This window comes from Dasypus novemcinctus, chromosome 8 (assembly GCF_030445035.2).
Source record: "Dasypus novemcinctus isolate mDasNov1 chromosome 8, mDasNov1.1.hap2, whole genome shotgun sequence".
NCBI lineage: Eukaryota > Metazoa > Chordata > Mammalia > Cingulata > Dasypodidae > Dasypus > Dasypus novemcinctus.
Genome location: NC_080680.1, coordinates 89,965,330 through 89,988,293, shown reverse-complemented (window position 1 = coordinate 89,988,293; position 22,964 = coordinate 89,965,330). Strand labels below are relative to the sequence as shown.

At 46.5% G+C, this 22,964-nt stretch overlaps 1 protein-coding gene across 14 annotated transcripts in view; it reads left to right on the top strand.

The window, feature by feature from the left end:
• Positions 1-22,964, top strand: part of RALGPS1 (Ral GEF with PH domain and SH3 binding motif 1) — a 469,715-nt gene that overhangs the window by 417,498 nt on the left and 29,253 nt on the right. For all 14 annotated transcript variants that reach the window (XM_058302893.2, XM_058302897.2, XM_058302905.2 and 11 more), the window contains 2 exons: positions 4,304-4,371; positions 22,366-22,492. In XM_058302893.2, coding sequence (XP_058158876.1) covers positions 4,304-4,371; positions 22,366-22,492 — 195 coding nt within the window. The remainder of the gene's footprint in view (positions 1-4,303; positions 4,372-22,365; positions 22,493-22,964) is intronic.

Genomic DNA, 22,964 nt, shown 5'->3' with positions numbered 1-22,964 from the left:
GCTAGTATTTCCATGTTTTTGGAGTCAGAAGGAGAATTTTTCATGTCACTCTGCCACATTGTTTGGCTGTCCCTCTTGCTCATTTTGAACTTGAGATCAACTAAACCTTAGTACTTTCTCATATAATCTGATATGGAGACAGGTCTTGGCCATCTTGTCACTGATCATTGATCACCTAAATGCCAACATTACATGTATTCTTTTAAATATCATCTTTCGGTTGCTTCCAACATGATTTTTTTGAATCTCGTTATCCAATATATTTTTTATGTCTTCCAGTTTTGGATCTGCAAATTTGATCAGCCTGATTATTTTCTCTTCATCCAAGTCATTGAAAACTGTATAGAACTGTGGCCTCTCAAGAACCCCCAGATAGCAATGATCCACTCACCAGGACCTTGGGAATGGCTGTTCAAACAGCTGCCCATCTGGCCAGCTCTACAATAGTGGGTCTCAGTCCTGGATGCGAATCAGAATCACCTGGGAAGCTTTCTAAACCATACAGAGTCTGGGGTAAGGCCTGGAAATTTGTATTTTTTCAAAGCCCCCTCGCCCTCCAGGTGGTTCTGATGCTCAGCCATTTTGGAGATCGTAGACATAATATCTTTAGTTGTTATTTATAATAACTTGTTAAAATAGAATATAATATAAAATTGTGATATATTACATAAGAGTAACAACAATAGATGAAGAAAACCAGAGAAGATTACCATTAAATTTTTTTCTGCCACAAATTGAGCTCATTTTGTTTACAAAGTGTTTGCTGTTCCTGAAAAGAGTGAAAAAGAATTCCCACTTAGGTTCTTGATAATATTTTCCATTCATCAGTATTGAGATTAAAGAGACAGTAGTTTTTCATTGATACTAATATCCTTTAAATAGAAAAATGGTCTATAAATACTTCCGACCATGAGATAATCTTTGGACAAGCTGCTGATTATGAGTAATTACTCCTTCCGTTCTGAAGGACATACAACACCCCCAGCACTTGATGCTAAACAACAAAGCAGCCTGGATTTTACAGAGGCCCTTTGATATGGTCAAAGTGGACAAACCCAGGGAGGATGCAAGCATTCTAGCCCCTGGCACCAGACCCAGTGAGGGTGTCCTTTTCCAGCAAGGGCCTGGTTCCAAGAAGCTAGAGGAGGGTGGGGCTTGTGATTCTGCTTGAGGAGCCCATGCTCCATAGCCCATCTCACACCCTGGAGGCTTGCTCCCATCCCCAAAGAATGCAACGATTTAATTATTACATTTATTACATCTCATTTGTAATACCCTGCTACCATATGCTTTGCAGATATTGTGCCAAGGGGCTTTGTTTTCCTTGGTCTTTTTTCTATTTTATTTTATTTTATTTAAGAAAAATTATCCAAATTCCCACCACATAGACTGACCATTAGCATTAACTGAGCATATTTTCAGACATTTTTCTGTGCATATATATATAAAAAAAGGATGGATAGACAGATGGATGAAGGATAGAATTTATTAAAATTGGATCATATTTCACTTGCTCTTTTTAATTAAAAGTATTAACTTTAAATCTATTTTAATTTAATCAGAAAAAGGAACTAAACTAAATAGTAAAGACTTATGTTTTCTTCACCCCAAGAGATATTATTTCCTAAAAGACCCTTCTAAGATTAATAAAAGAAGTCAGGAAAAATGTTAGGAGATTGCCAATAGTATCAGTTGACTCTGGTTATGAAAGATGAGAACATTAATACTCTCCCCTTCCTTCGCCTCTGCTCCATCATCCCCTAATTTTCTGTTAGTTTTATTATTATTACCACATAGTCCAAGTTTATAACATAAACATCATGTTCAGGAATTATGATTCCTACTATTTAGTATTTTCAAACATTCAATACAGATTCAATACGTACCACCCATTGTTTCACCACAGCTTCTCCATTCCTTAAGTTTTTATTTTAAATCAATCACTTATTTAGCTGAATTTCACAATAAAGTAGGTTTTTTCCACCACCAAAATGAGCTCACAGGTCTTGCATTCCCTTATTTCTCTCCTGAAAATGTCTACATCTGCTGGGCCTAGCATTTCTGGGTCATGCCCTTTGCTTCTCTCCCTTGGGCCTTGCAGACATTGCTCCATTTCCTTCTAGCATTGGATGTTGCTGTGGAGAAGTCTGAAGTCTGTCTGATTGATTCCCTCTTGTAAGTGACTTGTTTTGTCTGCTTCCTGAGTGAAGAATTCCTTACAGTTCAAAAGCGTATTAAGCACATGCCTCAGACTAGAGGGTTCTTTACCAAATTTCCCTGGAACATGTTGTGCTATTTCTTCATTTCAGAGAAATTCTTTTGATTTATATCTTTGAATACTTCTGTGTGATTTCTTGGCTCCTCTATTTCAGGATTCCCAGGAACCTTTGTGTTGGACAATCTCTGTGCTCCTTATCCATTAGCTTCTTTCTGATGATCACCATTTTTTTCCCATCAAAAGTCACTCTGGTGGTCTCTTTCTTCTTAATATTCATTTAATCCTCTTTTGTATCCATCTTTGATTTGTTTCTCTAGGCCTTTAATCTCCCTTTTCCTCTTATTCCTTTCTTTTATCATCTCATTTTTCAGGTTATGTTTTATTCATCCAGCCTTGGAACTGCCTTCTAGTTTGGGTTCTTTGGGCAGTGTTACATTCTTTTCTCTTTTCTTTTTTTTTGGTAAGAAGATGTTTGCTTGGTTGCCATACCATTTCATCTTGCTACCATTTGAGAGTCTCCATCCAGATATTCCGTGGCTCTGCTACATGAAGGGAAATGCCTAACCTTCCTCCCATGTATGTGAAATGGGCCAGTTTTCCCCTTCTACTATGTTCTGATGTCCAGGGGTTCCTGGTCTTTCCCTTCTTCTGTAGCTTGAGGGAATGGGAGGAGAGGAAGACTCAGGTTCCATCCAGGCAGTGGGCATGCGGTATCTGTTAGATATGTGGGCCCTACTAATTGGCCTCTGTCAGTGTCTCCTCCATCTAGTTGGGGAGCTGTAACCCATTTCAGAAAGGAAATACCATCAGAATTCAAATCATCCCCCAGTGGAGCCTTCATTTCCACCCGTTTCATCCATTTCTCCCCAGCATCTACTACTGCTACTCACAAGAGGGAAAGATAAGAGCCCCACTCTGAGCTATTGAGAACTCTCAGAGGGCAGGATAGGGACCATGCCATTTTGCAACTCTTGGTCTGACTTCAGAATCCTCTTTCTCTTTTCTTGGCTGCAAGTTTTTGAGTTACGGCTTACGACTATGTCTCTTTCCTTATTTAGTTGCAGCTGGTGAGTTTGTTTACTCATAAGTCTTATAATTGTTTGTTGGTTTTGTTGGGAAAGGGAAAGTCTGGCACATCTGGCCTCACTCTGTGATTTTCACCCAGAGTTCTTATTCAGTACATGAATAAAGCAATATTGAGATACTGGTTCTCATATCCTGTCCATTGCCTTGTGCCTCTCTAGGGGCATCTGATGAAGGGGAGTGAGGTGCAGTGATTAAAAGCCCTGGTTTTGTCTCAGACAGTCCTGAATTTGAGTCCCTGCTCTGCCATTTGCTAGCCCTGTGAATTGAAGGAAGCTATATAACTTTGTTGTTCCTCAGTTTCATCATGTATAAAACAGTGATAATAAATGGACCTAGTTCGTAATTCATAGGGTTGTTGTGAGAATTAACACATCTGTGCTCAGTAAATGATTGGCCTTCATTACTCTTTTTTTTTTTTTAAACATTTATTTAATTTCCCCCCCTCCCCTGGTTGTCTGTTCTTGGTGTCTATTTGCTGCGTCTTGTTTCTTTGTCCGCTTCTGTTGTCAGCGGCACGGGAAGTGTGGGCGGCGCCATTCCTGGGCAGGCTGCTCTTTCTTTTCACGCTGGGCGGCTCTCCTTACGGGTGCACTCCTTGCGCGTGGGGCTCCCCCACGCCGGGGACACCCTTGCGTGGCACGCACTCCTTGCCGCATCAGCACTGCGCATGGCCAACTCCGCAGGGGTCAAGGAGGCCCGGGGTTTGAACCGCGGACCTCCCATATGGTAGACGGACGCCCTAACCACTGGGCCAAAGTCCGTTTCCTTCATTACTCTTTTTACCTTGCCTTTCTTAAGCATTGTTTCTTGGACTTGGAAATCGCCCAGAGACCTCAAAGGGAAGTCACTGTGATCTGGAGCAACTGTTTGGTATTTCTGGGTTCCATTAGGAGAGAAGCCCTTACAAGCAATCCAGTCTCCGTCCCCCCCAACCATGTATGCGGTTCCCTCTCTGATATACCAGAACACATCTGATCATGTGAAAATCTTTGTTTTCAGACTGTCGCTCAGAATTGAACCAGGAAGCAGCTCTCCAAGACTAGTCTCTTCCAAGGAAGATCTTGCAGGTATTGTAGCCACCTTGTGTGGGAGCAAATCCACCAATAGCCCAAATGTGGCTGCCAAAGTTGGCCTTGACTGTGGAGCCAAAGGGCAGAGTTGAGTTTGTTGCCTGGCAGACTTGGCAGCCTCTGCTGTCCCTGGCCACAGCCCTCCCACTCCAGCCTATACAGGTTCCTGATCACATGGCACCTATGGGATGCCTCTGTGCTGGGACTCCCTGGAAGAGCCTGAGTGTTGGAGCCTGGGACCAAACAGCCACAAGAGAGGCAAGAACAGAACCCCAGGTTGGCAGCATGCATGAGGTTGAGAAAATACCAGGATCTTCTCCAAGCCACCTGGACCCTTACTGTTGTGACTGCTGTCCAGATGCAGGTTTATGTGCCTGGAGCATTCCTCAGGATGCCCAGGATATTTGGTGCCACCAGACACAGATGGTTCTGTCTTTCTGAAGCATCAGTTTTATTCCTATATTTGAGAAATGCACAGTCTCCTAGTCATTAAGAGCCCAGGCTTTGTAGTCAAACAGACTTGGATTCAAACTCAAGCTCTGCTCCTCCCTAACTTTGTCACTTTACCTCTCTGGTTTTTAGTGGCCTCATCCACAAAATGGAGGTAGTAATAGTGCTTGCCTTATTGTGTTGCTGTACTGGCTGGATAAGCCTACACTTGTAAAGCACTCTGCTCCTTCCAGGCACATTGTGAAAACACCCTCAGTGTTAGCTGCATCACTGTTATTCTTTGTAACGGCTACCTTTTATTAATATTCCAACCAACTCTCAGTACCTGCTGTTGCCCAGGGAAGAGCCAGATGAGTTGAGAGTGGGGGAAGGTCTATCTGCCTTCCCCTGCTGATTTCTCTGTCTTGTTTTGGGTAAGCTCTTAGTCATACCAACCTGGGTTCTAGGTTACTGCAATCTTGAGCAAGTGATTTAACCTCTGGGGCTTAGATTTCTTACCTGTAAAGCAGGGATAATAAGACCTTCCCAGGACTGTTAGAATGTCGAAACTAAAATGAAGATGCTCAGTGTAGAGTACAACATGGAGTGTGTGGAGTGCTGAGTAAGTGTGTGGTCTGTCGCAAACTACTACCCACTGACATGCCACCCCCAGTCCTATAACTTGTTCAAGCCACTTTCCCAACCCTCCCAAACCAGACCAGTTGCAGCAGTAGTATCTCCTGTTGGGCACAGGGGGTCACAGAGTCTACGAGAATGGGTATTAAAGCCTCCCACCAGCATGCCATGCGAGGTCTCCTTCCCTGACCCTAGGGTTCACTCCAGGGTTCTGGTCCCCTCAGCTGGCTTTTCAAGCCTCTCCTGGCTCCATTTTGCAAGCTGGGTCCTGTTCCTAGCACTCCTGGGGATCCTATAGTAACTTAACAGAAAGAGATCCTAGTTGATGCACAGAGCCTTCGGAGATGCTATTATCCAAACTGTGAGAGATGCTCAGGATCCTGGCCTAAGCTTGATTTGAACAGCCTCTACGAGCCCAACATTAAAATATCTTCTTCAGTCTCCTCCCAGATCCATTGCCTTTCCTATGTAACAGATGACCCACAAGCACAGGTGACCAGGTGGAAAGTCCTGATGCCGGTCTTGTCTCTACCTTCTCATCTCTGTCCCTGTTCTGGAAAACCTACCTCCTTTTAGTCAACATTGTTCCTTCAGATGCTCAGTCACCTATTCTTGACCTATGTTGGGGGGGGGGGGAGGGTAAGGGGAAGGTGGTTTGGATTTCCATGAAAGGGATGTAGGAAATTGCAGAATCCAATTCAAGATTATTTCTTCAGGAGATAATGCCAAAATTCTGGAGTAGAATGAGAGTAGGCTCAAATACAAAAGCATTCTGTCCTTCTGAATTCCTTTAGACTCAGTTTGAATAAAAAGCCTACCTGTTAGGCCTCTCGGCCTTATCTGATTAATACCCTATAGAGAAGAAGAGATATGGTGTGGGGGCATTTTCAGGATTTGGAGTTGTCCTAGGTGGTGCTGCAGGGACGGATGCTGGACGTTATGTGTCCTGTCGTGGCCCACTGGCTGGACTGGGGGAGAGTGTGGACTGCAATGTGGACCACTGTCCATGTGCTGCAGTGGTTCTCCAGAATGTATTTGCCGGGTGCAGTGGATGTGCCACAATGATGGAAGAGTTTGTTGATGTGGGAGGGGTGGCATGGGTGGGGTGGGGGTTATATGGGGACCTCATTTTTTTTTTTTTTTTTTTTTTTAAGATTTATTTATTTATTTAATTTCCCCCCCTCCCCTGGTTGTCTGTTCTTGGTGTCTATTTGCTGCGTCTTGTTTCTTTGTCCGCTTCTGTTGTCGTCAGCGGCCCGGGAAGTGTGGGCGGCGCCATTCCTGGGCAGGCTGCTCTTTCTTTTCACGCTGGGCGGCTTTCCTCATGGGCGCACTCCTTGCGCGTGGGGCTCCCCCACGCGGGGGACACCCTTGCGTGGCACGGCACTCTTTGCGCGCATCAGCGCTGCGCATGGCCAGCTCCACACGGGTCAAGGAGGCCCGGGGTTTGAACCGCGGACCTCCCATATGGTAGACGGACGCCCTAACCACTGGGCCAAAGTCCGTTTCCCGATATTTTTTTAATGTAACATTTAAAAGAAAATTTTTAAAATGAAAAAAAATACCCTGTAGAACAAGTTCAAGTCATATCTCTGGTCTTCTCCAGGTGCCACAAAGTCCTCACAGCCACACTTTCTTTCTACCCTTCAGACAGTGCTAGAGGACTCATGTCCTTCCTGCTGCCTGATCCATTACTTCAACCTCAGTTGGTCCTGGCCCTAGCTCACTGTTCCCTCCCTGTGTGCCGAAGCCATAGAGGGGGCTGGAAGAGATGGAAAGATAAGAGGTCATGGTAGAGGGAAGATGTCAGCCTTAGGATGAATGGGGCCAGCTCCCTCTCTTTAGCAGCTCTCTCCATCCTCAGGCCAACATAGGCCTCATCTCTGCCTGAGAGAAGCAAGATCTCTGGGAATCTTGAACCAGGAAGCAGTTCTCCAAGCACTGAGAATCTGCACGTGTCTGGAATGCTCTTCCCCTCATAATTCTGTGGTCAACTCTTGCTTATCTTTTTAAATTCAGACCTTGTTCTTTCAGATCTTTGTTTCTTTATGGTACTTAACCACAATTTTAAACTATTCTCTCTGTTTACTGTGTCTGACTCATTCCTTGTTGAATCTGCAGCACCTGGCTTAATGCCTACCCTTTGTAGATGCTCCATTCTTCATAGGGTTGTTAAATGTCTGGCCAGACGATTGAATAAAAAATAAAGCTGAGGCTCCAGGTCTCCCTCAGGCCCCAGGAGGAACTTTTGTGCACACTAGAGCACAAGGGAAGTCCTTTAGTTGCAGGCTCAGGCTTGAGGCTTAGAGTCCCATCCTCCCTAGTACTCTCCACGCCCACCAGGGCATCAGCCCAAGTCTCTCATTTGCTGACCTCACCCTCCCTAGCACCAGCCATTCAACAAATCAGCTTTCAGAGAAGACTGCAGGCTGCTCACTCCCAGGGTAGATGGCAACAGAGGCCTCCTCTTCCATCCAGGCATCTATCCGACCCAAATGATCCCTTCTTTTCACCAGCACTAGCACCACTCCCTAAGGAAGAGACCAGGCCTCTGCCTCAGCCTCTGACCCAGCCCAGGTTTATGCCAAGCACCACCAGCACCCCCTACTAGGGCTGAGGAAGAGACCAGAAGGTAGTAGACCAAGAGCTAGGTTTAGAAAACTGAAACTGCTAATTGGGAGCCTTAAGAACTGGGCCACTCACTGAGCCCTGCGGCAGGAAAAGAGTTACTGCCAGCCTCTTTTGACTCCTTTCTATAATGGAAGCCAGTGCCACCGGAACCAGGACCCAGCCCCCAGCCCCGGCCCAGCTTCCTCAAGGTTCAGCCAGACTTTTTCCCTTCCACCCACCAACACCTCCATCAGGTCCTGTCACTTATTAGCCATGTGAGACCAGATACCAGCAAGTTAACTAACCCCCAGCATCAGCCAGAATCCTGACAGGAAACAGAATTGACCCTAGACGGTTCATGAGAAAACTTTAATGAAGTCTTTTTATTAAATAAGGAATGATAAGGCCCCCAGGACCTCTGGTCCCATGCTGAAAAGCATGGGAAAGAAAAAGTGTTACTAGCTGCAGTGATGTTGAACCGCAGAGGAGGGTTGGTTTGACAGGAGCTATGGTCATGGAGGGACACTGCTACTCCCATAAATGCAGTGGTAAAGCAGGGAGGAACTACCTCCAAGCTCTCTCCTCCAGCCCTCCAGTCTGCTGCTAGAGTCTCCCAAGGGCCAAATCCAATTGGAAGCCAGGGACCAAAGTTGCTGAGAGAAGCATCTTGTAGATTAGTCTCCAGGACACTGAGCAGGGCAGAGAATGCATCTGGGTGGGCAAGCAGGGAACACACAGCATACACACCAAGCCTCAATTTCCCCATCTGTAAATTAGGAATTATGATACCTTCCTCACAGGGTTGTTGTGGAGATTTATTGAGATCACTGTGCAAAACACTTAGCACAGTCCCTGACACACAACCCACTCATCAAATTTTGTCACTAAATCAGCCTTTAGGTTTTAGCTGAAGTCTCTGCCTCAGGGAAGCCTTGGGGCTAGCAAACTATGGGCCAATTCTGACCCATTCCTGTTTTGTTTTGCATCTTTTTTATTGGAGCACAGCCACATTTATCCATTGACATATTGTCTATGGCTGCTTTCATGCTACAACAGTGGAGTTGAGTAGTTTCAACAGAGACCCTATGGCCCACAAAGCTTAAAATATTTACTATCTGGCCTTTCACAGAGAGTTTACTGATCTCTGTAGCTCTCTGTACTTCTTCACAGCACTTACCACTGGGGTAATTAGACAGTTATCTGTGTGTTTATTTGTTCATGTCTGTCTTCCTACCATACTGAGAGCTCCCCTGAGATAAGGACCAAATCTGGAATTCCCAGGCCTAGCCCAGAGCCCAGCATGCCAGGGCACTTGGTAAATATCCTTGGTTGCCTACCCTCGCCCTTTCAGCCCTGGCTTCTGAGCTCCTTGCTGGGCTTGGGGAACACCTGATTCTCTGTGGCAACTTCAGAGTGTGCTGACTGCTGACTTGGCACTCCCTTCCAGAGCAGTGCTGATGCTGGCAGTTTTTACACAGTGGAGCAAGCCCTCGCTCATAGGAGTGTTTTCCACCAATTTTCCAAAGCTCTCACTTCGGCCCTGGGAGCAGGATGTTGAGGTATTCATTGACCACCAGACAGGCTGGGAGTATCTGGAGGGTGTCAGACACATTCAGTGGTCTTGGTTTTCTACTTGCAGCCTTAGATGATCAGGAAGCAGTGAGTGCTGTTGTAGCTGTGGGACAGCCAAGGAATCTAGTGGAGAGTGGTATCAGAGGGGCAGCTCCAGGGAAGACTTCCATGGGTCTGGCAGTTAAACTGCATGCATTGCAGGAGCCTGAGCAGACACAGGGGCAGGAATGTGCCCCTTGCAGTCCCAGGAATGGGAGGAACGCAGCCTCCCTCAGCAACTCAGGAGTGGGGATTAAGCTCCAGCTCTGGCTTCTCTTTCTAGCAGTCAGATACCCAATATAATACCTTCCATGGAAAGGCCCCAAGACACATTCACTGTGATTAAAGCACTTGCTATGAGCCAGGTTCCCAGCAAGAACAAGACAAAGTCCCTGTCTTCATGGAGCTCATGTTTTAGTGGAGGAGACAAGCCGCAAAAGCTGTGAGGAGGTAAGGAGTAGCATGTTGAGGAGCCAAAAGGAAGTCAATATGAGCAAGACGAAGTTGGCCAGGCAGGCTCTTGGACCCTTCTTGAGGTTGCGCCTACATCCCTGGTCAGTGTCCCTACCACTGGGATGGGAGACCTTTGTTCTGACATCAGTGGCAGATTTGGTCCTGGGTCCCTTTGAGACCTTGTTTAATATCAAAAGTGGTCCCCAAGCTGAAGCTGTGCCCTTTGTCTCTGGGATGATCCTTGAACCCCCAGAGCACTGTGCCCTCCCCCGACCCCCCAACTTTCCATCCCTGGGGAGTGGTTCTATGGGTAGTTCCACACCAACAAATAGGTTGTGAGAAAGGAAATGGAGAAACCTTCTCAGTTTCTGGGTCGGTAGAGGGAAAAATAAGGCCAGAAATGCCACATTTTCAACTTTCCTCTGTATGTAATGTTTAGTTTATATAAATGAACTAATATTTTCCTGGAGAGCAAAAATTATAGAGAACGTTGACCCCCAGAGAAGGCAAGTAATGTTTATGTGTGCTTTGGAACTAGTGAAGGCATTTCCAGATTTTGTTAGGCCCACCTCCACATAGCCTAACCAAATGACAGGTTTTCTTTGAAGATTCCTTGGCAACAAAATGAGTCCATGGAAAATCTCAGTCTTGGCCTCAGATTTCTGTACTCATAGTATCAGAACTGCTCTCAGGCACACCTTTTGATCTTCCCTTGTCTTATTGCCTAGTGGTTAGAAGCTGAGCTCTAGAGTCAAGCAGACCTAAGTTCAAAGCCTGGCTCTGATGTTTCCTAACTGTGGGACATTGGGCAATGGGCCTAATCCCTCAGAGCCTCAGTTTTCTTACTGGTGAAATGGGAGTAAGAATAATGCTTACTTCACAGGGCTGCTGGGAATTTCACTGAGCTTGTGCTGGAAAAGCCCTTAGCACAGTGCCTGGCACACTTACACCCATCAGTAATATTAGCTCTTGGCCTACGCGTTGATTCTGTCCAACGGAGGGGCAGTAATCTGGCATCTGACACAGCACTGGACAGAAACCAAAGGGCCCTCACCTCAGCTCTAACCCACACACTCAATGGCCATTCCAGTTACTACTGCTGCATAATGAGCCACCCCTAAAACTTAGTGGCACAAAAGAACTATTTTATTACACCTATAGCTTCTGTGAGGCAGGAAGTCAGACAAGGCATAGCCAGGATGGCTTGTCTCTGTTCCACAGCATCTGGGTCCTTAACGGGAAAGACTTGAAGGCTGAGAGTGGCTCAGTGGCCAGGGGCTAGAATCATGTGGAGGCATCTTAACTCACATGCCTGGTGTTTGACGCTCTGGGCTGGAGCTGACCATGCCTGTGTGGCCTCCCCACATGGCCTGGGCTTCCTCACAGAATGGCAGTCTCAGGGTAGTCAGACTCTTACATGGCAGTTGGCTTTCTCGCAGAGTGAATGTCCACAAAGAGCAAGGTAGAAGCTGCATGGCACCTCTGTGACCTAGCTCAGAAGTCACATAGTGTCACGTGTACCATACTCTGTCACAACGTCAAAAGGTCCTGCCCAAGTTGAAGAAAAGGGGACATAGGCCCTACCACTCAATGGGAGCAGTATCAAAGAAGGTGTGGATATGTTTTAAAACCACAACAGCTGTTTTATAATAGGGAAATGGAGGCTCAAAGAGTTAAATAATAGCAGCTCACATGTATTGAGCACTTACTTTCTGCCAGGCACTGTTGTAAACACTTCCTATGTGTTCACTCAGTGAACACAAGTACCCTGTGAGGGGTACCAATATTATCCCAATTATATAGCTGATGATGTTGAGGCACAGAGAGACAAAATCACTCGCCCAGCATCATGCATTAAGTTGGTGGCGGAGCCAAGAGCTGAACCCAGGGTGTGGACAGATGCATCGCGCGTAACCTACATGTGGAACAAGCTCTGTACTCACGTGCACTGAACTCTGCCTCCATTGCTTTTGCAATTGTGTAGTGCAATAATCCCCCTGCCCCTGGATGGCCACCTTGGTTCATCTGTGACTTTCCTACAGCACTTTGAGTCATATACTATCTCAATTTGGTCCTTAGAAGGCTAGTTCTGTGTCAGAATGAGATTTGGTATTAAATCTCTTTCCCTCACCCTAGCTGGGATGCTACAGCTGAATTCTTACGGCAGGAGAGCAGAAGTACTTGGCCCTTGTGCTGCCCTTAGTGTTTTCCCCCTTCTCTGTATTTGCTAATCAGGGCATGGGGGAAAGTACACAGTCTTAGAGGTGATTGCTATTGTCTTGGGGCACCGAACACTCTAGGTGGCAGTTGATTCAGCTGATCTTCTTCTCAAAGGCACTTTCAGGAGTTTTTCAGAGATTCCAGAGATCCCTTAACCCAGGAAGATGCAGATGCATTTTGGGGACCACTTGCAACCTCTTTCATAGTCTGATGTCCACCACAGCTTATTGCTACTTGGATCCCCTCAAGCCCTGTGGGCCAAGACCCCAGCCAGCCTTATGCTGGCTTTCCTTGCGGGGGGTCACCTCAGTCCATGGGAGGCATACATCGTCCTTGCTCCGACTGACCTGGGACTGACTAACTGAAGTCTGGCCAGCATTGTCCTCTTGCCTTGGCCATTTGGCTTCCTTGGGCATGAGTAGGGCACTCATATTCTCCCAACTGCTGGAGACATATTTTAGGCTCCCCAACTGGTTCATGGTGGCCCCCCTCACTTTGCTAAAATACAAGAGGAGTATACCCTCATGGGCAGAGGATGGGGCCTCACCCTTCTCCACCTGTTCCTCTCTCTATAACTCTCCTTTCCCTGCCCTTTTCTACTCTCAGAATGAGTGAGGGTCCCCTAGGTGAGGAACTCAAGGGCTGGGGAAGCCAGTTCTTGCGCTTTCACTGTGGAATTTACACCTGCTTTTTTCTTGAAGTCCCCCACTTTAGTAGCCTGTTACATGAAGGGCAAGCAAAGGAGCTAAGACTCAAACCCAGTTCTGACTGACTCTTTTACCCTGTCATGGCCCAGCTCCTAATGGAGCACAAATGGCTTCCCAGCTTTCCTTTGCTCCATGCTCCCTGTGGCCTGGAAATCTGGGCCTTCTGACTCCAAGGAGAAAGCGTCTCAACTGCACCACAGTCAAAGGGTGATTAGATGCCATTTTTCAGAGGAAAGAATTAGGATATTCTGAGTGATGTGTGAGCTAGATCTTGGCTCACAGTAAGGAACCGTGAGAGTTGCATGTATGAGAAACAAAAAATGTGTGTGAATGTAAAAGTGACCAGCTCCCAGGCTCGACCATGAAACCTGGCCAGAGAAGGGTTTAAACACAAACAGACTTTTTGTGCAGAGAGGCCCCAGTGCCCCAGAGAGCTGCAGGGCTCTGGCAGACCAAAAGAGCCTGAGTCCCTGGTCTGGGAACAGGGCTTTCAGCGTGTGAAGGAAACAACCCAGGAGACACAGAATCGATCCCCTTCAGATTTGGTGAATGTATGCCCTGTGCACCAGACATACAATGTGGCACTTTCAAGTGCTCCAGAATGTGGCAATTGTCATTCCCCTTCTCCAGTGAATAATCTGAGGCTCAAAGGGATGAGGAGACGTGACCATGAGCTCCCAGTTTAGCCCAGGGCAGAGGCTGGACTGGAACCCAAGTCTCCTGACTCCAATTGAGCAGTTTTCCCTTGGCCACAGCTGCCTCCAATTAATTTCTGATGTGCAAAACTTGGCAAACACCCTCATGAGCAGCAGCAGCAGCAGGGCTGCCAGACTGCCTGAATAGGGCAGGGTTGCTCAGATGCTGCTGGAAATCCATGGGAATGTGGCTCCCGGTCCCAGCTGCAGGTCCTCCTTGGTCACCAGTTCCCTTGCAGGTACAAGCACCACACCCATCAATCCAGCAAATGCTTAGGCCATCTGACTGTAAATGCAGCCCTGTGCTTCACCCTAGGAACATAGCCCCTACTTCCCAGAGCTTGTGTCTAGTAGGGGAGAAGGACAGTAAACAAATGTTCACACACAATTCCTTAATTACAAATGAACAAGTTCTATAAAAGCAAGGTACAGGCTTCCATGGGAACATTTGCCAGAAGGAGTTGACCCAGGAGGAGGATGGGGATGACCTCCCTCTCAAAGCCTGCTTCCCCATCAGGTAATGGGAAAGCTAAAGGTCCTATTTGTGAGAACTCAGGGATATGTGTGATGGAAAGCACTTGGCCTCATATCTCAATAAAGTCCCCCTTGTTGTCTAATTTAAGCCCTGAAGATGGGAGATCAGCAGTTCTTCTCCTCTATTTCTATCTTCCCTCCTGAGAGCAATGTACACAATGAAAGGGAGATAAATTTCTGGGGTAATTAGTGTTTGCCAAATATTTCACTTTTGTCTGCTGTGGTCCAAGTGGGATGGACAGAAAAAGACACTGTGGCTCAGGGAGTGCTTTAATGCTGGCTGGCCAATATGGCAGGCCAGGCCCCTCCAGGCTGCTTTCTCTGGAGACCCAGACCAGAGAAAAGAGGACAGCTGCTATGTGTTCCAACCCCAGAAATGCCTGTCTCCTCTATGAGTCTATCTCTGAGCAGGAAGAAGTTACAGCTGAACCAAGGGCTGCAGGGGTAGGGAGAACTGCACATTGCTTCTGAGACACTGTTCTTTAGAATTACGAACGAGGCACAAGATCACCTTCCTCATGCATCTAAACATGAGAATTTCCTCAAATATTTGTTCTTCTGGCCTTGGTTTTTACTTCTCATCCCCAGACATTGGTTTTCTCCACGTTCTGTCCCAGGCCTTTTTTCTTCTCACTGAGCATATACTCCCTAATAATCTTGTCCACTCCTGGGGTTCCACAACTCCCTTATGCTGACAAAGTCATACATGACCATTCCTAGCCATGAGCTCTCTCATGATGTTTCCCATGGAAACTGTACATCAGTTCCAAACTGACCTTCCTATCATGCCCCCAAACCTGTTCCCGATGTGAATGGCACCCGCCTCCACCAAGTGTTACCCTAACTCCTCCCTCCCTCCTCACTCCCTGGCTCCCTGGCTGGGCCACCTCTTAGATACCTCCCATCCACATCTCTTTATCGCAGACTATGGCTTCAAGTCTTGGCCACTTCCTTTCGTTCCCCACACTGCTGCCAGAATGATTTTTCAAGGGTACAAATCTGAGTGCATCACCATCCCTTCCTAAAAATCTCCATGCCTTCCCCTCCATTAAATTCCAAGCTCCTCAAAAGGCCCTGCATTTCTGACCATAGCCTTTCTCTGCTTCATCTTCCACATTCCCCACTTTAGACTGTCTAGCCAGGCTGGCTCTTTTGAGTTTCTCTAGTAGGTTCTGTTATCCATTATTTCTGAGCCTTTGCACATGCTGTTCCATCTGCATATATCACCACTTCTGCTGGAATTGTTGGCTCTGCCTGGATGTCAGACCTTCCATAAGTCCTCTCTGACCCTTCCCCCAAAGGACAGTGCTTCTGGCTCTACCACTAGTCAGCTGCTTACCTGGGGCAAGTTCCTTAACTTCCTTGCACCTCAGGTGCAACATCATAAAACAGAGTTAATAACAATACCTTTGTGGCAGTGTTACTGTGAGGTTTAAATGAAATGAGCTTATATGTACAAAGCATTTCTGGCACATAGTATGTGCTAATAAATGTTAGCCATTGTTATCATTATGCTGCCGTGGTTATTATGATTGCCACATTTATTATCATTATTCTCCTTTGATGAGCATATGTTTCTCCTGGGTATAATTATCTGGTTACTTTTCTCTTTCACCCACAAACCCCATGGCCACAAACCCCATGAAGGCAGGCAGAACAACATCTTTCTAATTCAGTGTTGTATTTACAGTACCTGGCCCAGTGGCTGGCACAGAGTCAGGGTCCAGTAGACATTTGTTGCATGAAGAAAGGAGAGATGCTATATCATTCACTCCTGACAGGGAGACTGAAAGGTCAGGATCACTGTACCTGTTTTGCAGATGTAGAAACTCCGGCTCAGAGGTATGAGGTACTTGTGCAAGACTGCACATCCTGCAAGTGGCAGGCACAAGTGGGAGCCCAAGCCTGTGTGCCTCTAGATGCCAACTTCTTTGCTATTGCTGCTCATCACCTTTAATCCTGTCCACTCCAAGGCTGTTACTAGAAGGCCCTGTACTCCTTTCCCTTCCAATCAATGAGTGAGCTCTTGGGCAGCATGTCGGTTTCTTGAGAGAAATGTAATGAAAACCAGATTTTATTTCAATATGATATCTCGTTCCCCGCAGAGACTGTCAGTTCTCATATGTTCCAATAAAAGTGCTAAAGAAACAGTCATTTAAAGAGCTTTAAAGATTATTCATGGAAAAATTATGCTGAGGAAAAATAGAGCAATCCTCTGAGATAGTCAAGCCACATGGTCAGTTTTTCCAACTGTTCATGTCATATCGGGCTGGGCAGTGGGGACTACACTCTGCTGAGCAAAGTCCAGAGTCCCCGCTCATTATCGCTGCCCTCTCCTCTGCCCCTGCCCCTGCCCCTGCCCCGAGGACATGGAGGAACAAACTTGCCAGCCATCCCACTCAGAAACGGTCCCAGAAGACACATGTTCCTGGTGCTGTCACGTGGTGACCTCCCCAGACTTGGCTGGGCAAGAACACAGGCCTTTGGGCAGTAGAGGGTGTTACTTACTGGCAGAGAGGCTGCTCCCTACCCCCAGGTCCCAGCTGAATGAAAATTCTTCTGCTTTGGTACCAGACCCAGGCTGTTGGTCAACAGTGCAGGAGATGGGAGTGGCTAAAACCAAGGGCACCGAGAGCAGCATCAGCCTTGAAACTGGACCCGGGGGGAGCACATGCTCTCCTGGTTGGGCCCCCACCTTTCCCCCAGCTGAGTTGAGTGTCATTTGAAGTCAGCCACACCACCCAAGGCTGTCCAAAGCAGAAAGAAGAGTGGGGCAGATCTTGGCATAGTTTTGGAGGGAGAATTGGAAGTTAATGGGAGAGAGCAAATACCAAGGACAAGTCCAGAGGCACTGGGAGAGACTGACAACAGGAATCAGAGCCAGGATGCAGAAACCACATGGAGACAGGTGGGAAAAGGAACCGATAGGGAGTGAGCTGGAAAGGACCAGAGAAAGTTACCAGAAGAGCCACAAATCACCTAGCTCTCACCACTAGTGCCAGGTTAAGGGAACAAATCCAGCACCCCCTCCAGCTGTGGGTACTTGGTGAATCTCCAAGCCTCCCTTTAAAATAACGATGACAAAAGTACCTACTGCCCATATGGGGTCCAATGAAGTAGGACATGAAAGTGTTTGTACAAAGTTGGTACACAGTTGGTACATAATAGATATTATTCCCCTTCCTCAAGAGTAGCAATTGGATCTTATCTGTCTTAGATTTCCTGGAGTAAGGGCCCCCTGCTTAAATGGGATCATTGTGTTCCTTCTTCCTCATGTTGTGACCAGTGCCTGACCTTCGAACACTAGCATTCCATTGCCCCTCCCTGTCCCTGCTGCCACCAGGATAGTGGGTAAACCTGGGTCAAATCTTGCCTCTGGCATTTAGTGGATATAGAAACCCTGGCTTTCTTACCTGTAAAGAATATCCACTTCATATGTTGCAGCACAAGCACAAAGCACAGCACCAGGCACATAGTATTCCACCATAATTGTCATCATAATTTACTACCACAATACCATGGAGTCTTGAGTTCCAATTTAAAACCCATAGGGAGGAGCAATGCAATTTGACCTTTTGAAAACACTTTCCTGAACCCAGGGTGAGAGGGAGCCAGAATGACTCAGGCAGTGAGATTTTAATCCCTCATACATGGCTGGTGATAAACAAGACGAATTCCACCCTTTTCATGGATTCATTTATTGAGCAATATGTGCAAAACAAAAACAAAGCAGGATGGTTTTCATTCTTCCTTTTCCTCTCTGGAAATGTCTACAGGCGACATTTTCTCTGTGACAAGGTTTAGAGTCTGCTTTTGGTCCCAGCTTTTTGAGCCTCTGCTTTGTTCACCAGGATTGCACATCATCACCTGGGGAGCTTCTTCAAACTCCCCAGATGAACCCAATGCATTCTCTGGTTAGGAATCACAGCCTTGAAGCTGATGACAATGTGGCCCCACTTGCCTAAAAATGCATATATACACAAAGCGTTGCTACAATTTTAGTACTTCCACACGCTCCTCACAGGCCTTCCATGGATACCCTTTGGGGAGGCTGTAGGGAAATCCCAAGGGACAGTGCAGCATTCCAGGCCTAGAAACAGTGGGGTATGATTATTACCCATAGGCCTACAGGAGTGCAGGGAGGCACTGGTTACCAAAACCCAGAGTCAGAGACGGCTTGAATAGACTGCCACTTCCAGGGGGTGACCCCACAGGGAGGGAACCAAAAGAATCAATGCCCCCCTCACTATCCTCCGCCTCCTCCAGTCTCTGGCCAATGCTTCCCATTGACCTAACTCAGTGGGAAGCCAGAGTACCAGGGAACTTGCTGATCTAGGTCCCATACTGCAGTTCCCTGGTTCATGGCACAGGGTGGAGAAGGGTGGAGAGTAGATCTGGAGCGGAAAATAGAAGAGCCCAGCACAGCCCCTGGCACAGCCCCTGGTAGAGAGTAGATGTCCACTCTAATTTATAAGGTATTCTAATTTATAAGGAAGTATTTAGCACATAGAGAAAAATACAGAAAATGACATCACAGATAACATTTTGCCATATTTGCTTCATATTTCTTTAAGTATTAATAATATTTCAGATAGAGCAAAACTCACTCTCACCCCCATTCTGCCTCCTTTTCTCTTCCTCCTGAGAGGTAGGTACCTACTGTCCTGATAGTGCTTCATGGCATTCCTGTGCAGGTTTTTGTGTTTTGCTGCATATATAATTATGAATAAACATATCTAATATTGTTTTATGTGTTTTCCAAAATTTTAAATAAATGGCATCATGCCATAAATATTCTTTTGCAACTTGCCCTTTTAACATGTTTTTGTGATTTATCCATACTGATAACTACAGATCCAGTTTCCTCATTTTTTCTGTTCTGTAGAATTCATGATATGAATAAACTACCACTTATTTATCTGTTTCCTTACTGAAGGACCCATGGGTTGTTTCTACTTTTTTGCTAGTAAACACAGTCCTGCAACATCCTTATATACACACATATGAGAGTTTCTGTAGGGTAGATACTTAGAATTGGAATCACTGGGTCAAAAAGACACGGCATCTTCTCTTTTACTCAGTATTGCTAATTGCTTTCCAAATAGTTTGTGGTCATATAAGTCCTGAAGTAGAGTTCCTTTTTCTCCATATTCTAGCCAACACTTGATATTGTTAGATACTTTTTTTAATGATTAGGTAGAAGAATATCTCATTTTTACCATAATTTGCATTTCCATTATTACCAGTTAATGTTAATCAACTTCCTTTATATTTATCAGTCATTTTAGTTTTTTGTGAATTCCCTATTCATATTCTTTGCCCATATTCTATGTAGTTTGTCTCTTTCTTAATGGATTTTAAAATTTCTCCTTATGTCTGAATACGAATCCTTTGTTGATTAGGTGAGTAGCTGATACCTTCTCCCAGTCTATGACTTGGCCTTTTAGCTTTGATTTTGTTGTCATTTTGTATGGAAATGTTTAGTTTTAATGTAGTCAAAATTATTCGTGTTTTTCTTTAGAGTTTGGGCTTTTTACTTCTTCCCCCAAGGTCATAAAGTTATTCTCCTACTTTTTTTCCCAACAGTTTGCCTTTTTGATTTTCACAAGCATGACACTAATCCACTGGTCTAATATAAAGTAGGAGTCAAATTACATCTTTCTCTACATGGAATGCAATAATTCTTGCCCTATAAAAAGACCTTCCTTTCCCCACAGCCAGCATAATCATGAAGCAAGTTCTGAGCATTCCTTCTGTTTCATTGATCCATTTCTCTGTCTCTGCCCCAATAGCAAACAGTTTGAATTACTATTGCTTTGGCTACTTTGTCACTTTACTGTATACAAGGGATCATGTTAGACAGAGGGGACGCCATTCCCCCAAGACTGGAGGGTAGGGTGGTGTGAATGGAGGTACTTCTGATAGTTGCAGGAGTAGAAGTGAGAGAAATCAAACCTGACAACCACAGTTTTCTTACTGAAGTAGAGAGTGTGTTATTTAAAAGGGAAGGGGTCTATAAGCTGAGCGAGAAGTTTAAAGAGAGAGGTGATGTTTGGGAATAGTTGTTTAGGGCAACAGTGGGAAATGTTGGCCAAGACCTGAGAAAAGGACTGTTGATAAGACTTCAGGGAAATGAAGGAGAAGGTGTGAGTGCAGAATAGGGTATGGAGAGAGCAGATCAGGAAGTGGGAAGTGAGAATTCAACCGAGAGCAAGAATTCAGAGCTAGAGATGACATAAGTTCCCAAACCTTGTGAATCTTCAGACATGTCAGAAGGGGGCTGGACTTACCCATGGCCACCCAGTGGGTAAATGATAGTTGAAGCTTAAAAGTATGTCTTCTCACCCCAAATCCAGTGCCCTTACTCCTGTGCCCTCATTTAGCCACTTTCTCTCCTTTACCTATTCATTTAACAAAAATGGAACTGAGAGTTTACAAGCTTACAGAGCTTACAGCCTACAGTTTACAGGCTGGGAACATGGGTCAGTTTTTTGGACATTAAAACAAGGATGATTCAGGTAGGCTGGAGGACATGGGAACCCTTAGGTCATTTGTGGATCTATGGGATCTTGTAGTGGAGGGTCTGGAGCTCTGCACAGACCTCAGGCTTCACAGCCCCTAGGGAAGTTCCCAAGCATGGCCAGGCAGCAGACCCCTTGATTTGCTCTGTCTTTGGCTTGCTCTGCAGGAAGTGGCTAAGCCCTTTGTGGATGCCCTGATGTTTACCCCAGGTAGCTAGGGCTGGGCTAGCAGCCGAGGACACCTCCCTTAAATACCTCACTGCTAAAGCCATGGAAACTAACAAGTACAGCAGTGGTCTGGGTCACATCCCTCAAAAATATAGCTCTGGATATAGCCAGCATGCAGGATTTGTGGACTCCTACTTCATTCTCTGCATATTGTGCTCAGTGAGACTTTGTTTTGTTTTTTTTTTAAAGATTTATTTATTTATTTATTTAATCCCCCCCCCCCCCCCCCCCCCCCCCCCCCCGTTGTCTGTTCTCGGTTCTATTTGCTGCGTCTTGTTTCTTTGTCGCTTCTGTTGTCGTCAGCGGCACGGGAAGTGTGGGCGGCACCATTCCTGGGCAGGCTGCTCTTTCTTTTCACGCTGGGCGGCTTTCCTCACGGGCGCACTCCTTGCGCGTGGGGCTCCCCCACGCGGGGGACACCCTGGCGTGGCACGGCACTCCTTGCGCGCATCAGCACTGCGCATGGCCAGCTCCACACGGGTCAAGGAGGCCCGGGGTTTGAACCACGGACCTCCCATGTGGTAGACGGACGCCCTAACCACTGGGCCAAAGTCCGTTTCCCTCAGTGGGACTTTGGACTCCTTAACTCGGTCAGCTTTAATGACTTGGCTGGGGCCAAGGGAGAAGTAAGTATTAGTGCTAACTATGAAAGTGTATGTATGCGTTATCTCCCAGCAACTTGCGGTGTGAGTTTAATTATTCCCACTTTTCAAATGAGGAAACTGAGTCTACAGGAATGAGTTGAGTAACCTGTCCATGGTCATCTACCTAACAACTGGCAGACCTGGGACCTAAACTCCTGCCTATCTGTGTTCTGACTCAGTACATTGCTACCTTCCCCAGTAAGCTGTCAGTCCTTTTTTGTTGAATGAAGAGGTGAAGGACAGAAAGTGACTATATGAGGGCACAGGCTAAAGGCATTGGATTTGGACTCAGAAGACATGCTTTTGTTCTCAACTCTATCACTTACCAACTAGATGGCTTTGGGTAAGTCATGCCATGGGGAAATCGGGGTCAGGCTGCTGATCCCCACATCCGACCGCAGCACTCTCCCTGCAGCTCTGTATTAGCCAAGCAGGGCTGCCTAGCCAATGGGCATTATGCACAGTGAGACACGTGACCAATTGTCAGCTCTGGGTGCTAATTAGGTTGGGAAGAGGGAAATAGTGTCAGTATTTAATTAGTAGGAAGCCATGGGGCCCAGTTTGTGACCACCACCAGGCCAGGGGCGTTACCCCAAACCAGAAGACCATTGCCTCTGAGCCTCCACAGCCCTGACCTAGTTTCCACAGATACCCCTGCCACCATAACCCCTATCGTTGTTCTTCATCTCTGTTCTGTTCGCAGGCCCCTCTGCCAGCTCCAGCTCTGCGAGGTTCAGCCGGAGACCCACCTGTCCTGATGCATCTGTTGCTGGGAGCCTCCCCACACCCCCGGTCCCAAGACACAGGAAGAGCCACAGCCTGGGCAACAAGTGGGTCACTGAGCAGGTCCTCTCCAAGTGCTTTAGATTGGACTGAGCTGAGGGCTGTGGCCTAAAGGAATGCTGAGAAATACTTGCCAACTGGGTCTTTCCCTCATCCCATGCTGGGAGCTGTTGACCTGAACCCTTGATATCTGGTTGGTACTCTCTCCTGCGGCTGGCACAGACTCAGGGAAGAGCTGAAGGGCAGCTGCAGCAGCACAATCTACATACTATTGACAGGTATCACAGGCTTAGTAGCCAATGGAGGAAGAATGCCAGGGGCAGGGAAGCAACAGTGGGATTCCAGAAAGTTTGCCCAAGCTCAGTCAGTGACTCTCTTATGGAGATCCCCAGAGTCCAGTGGCTTTACCAAGTGATTGCCATCCAGGTCAGTTGTAGGCATCTCATGGTACCTGCCAGTGTTGGGACTAGGAGTCTTTCTGCTTGCCAGTTGCTGCAGTCAGCCTACAGAGCAGTGAAC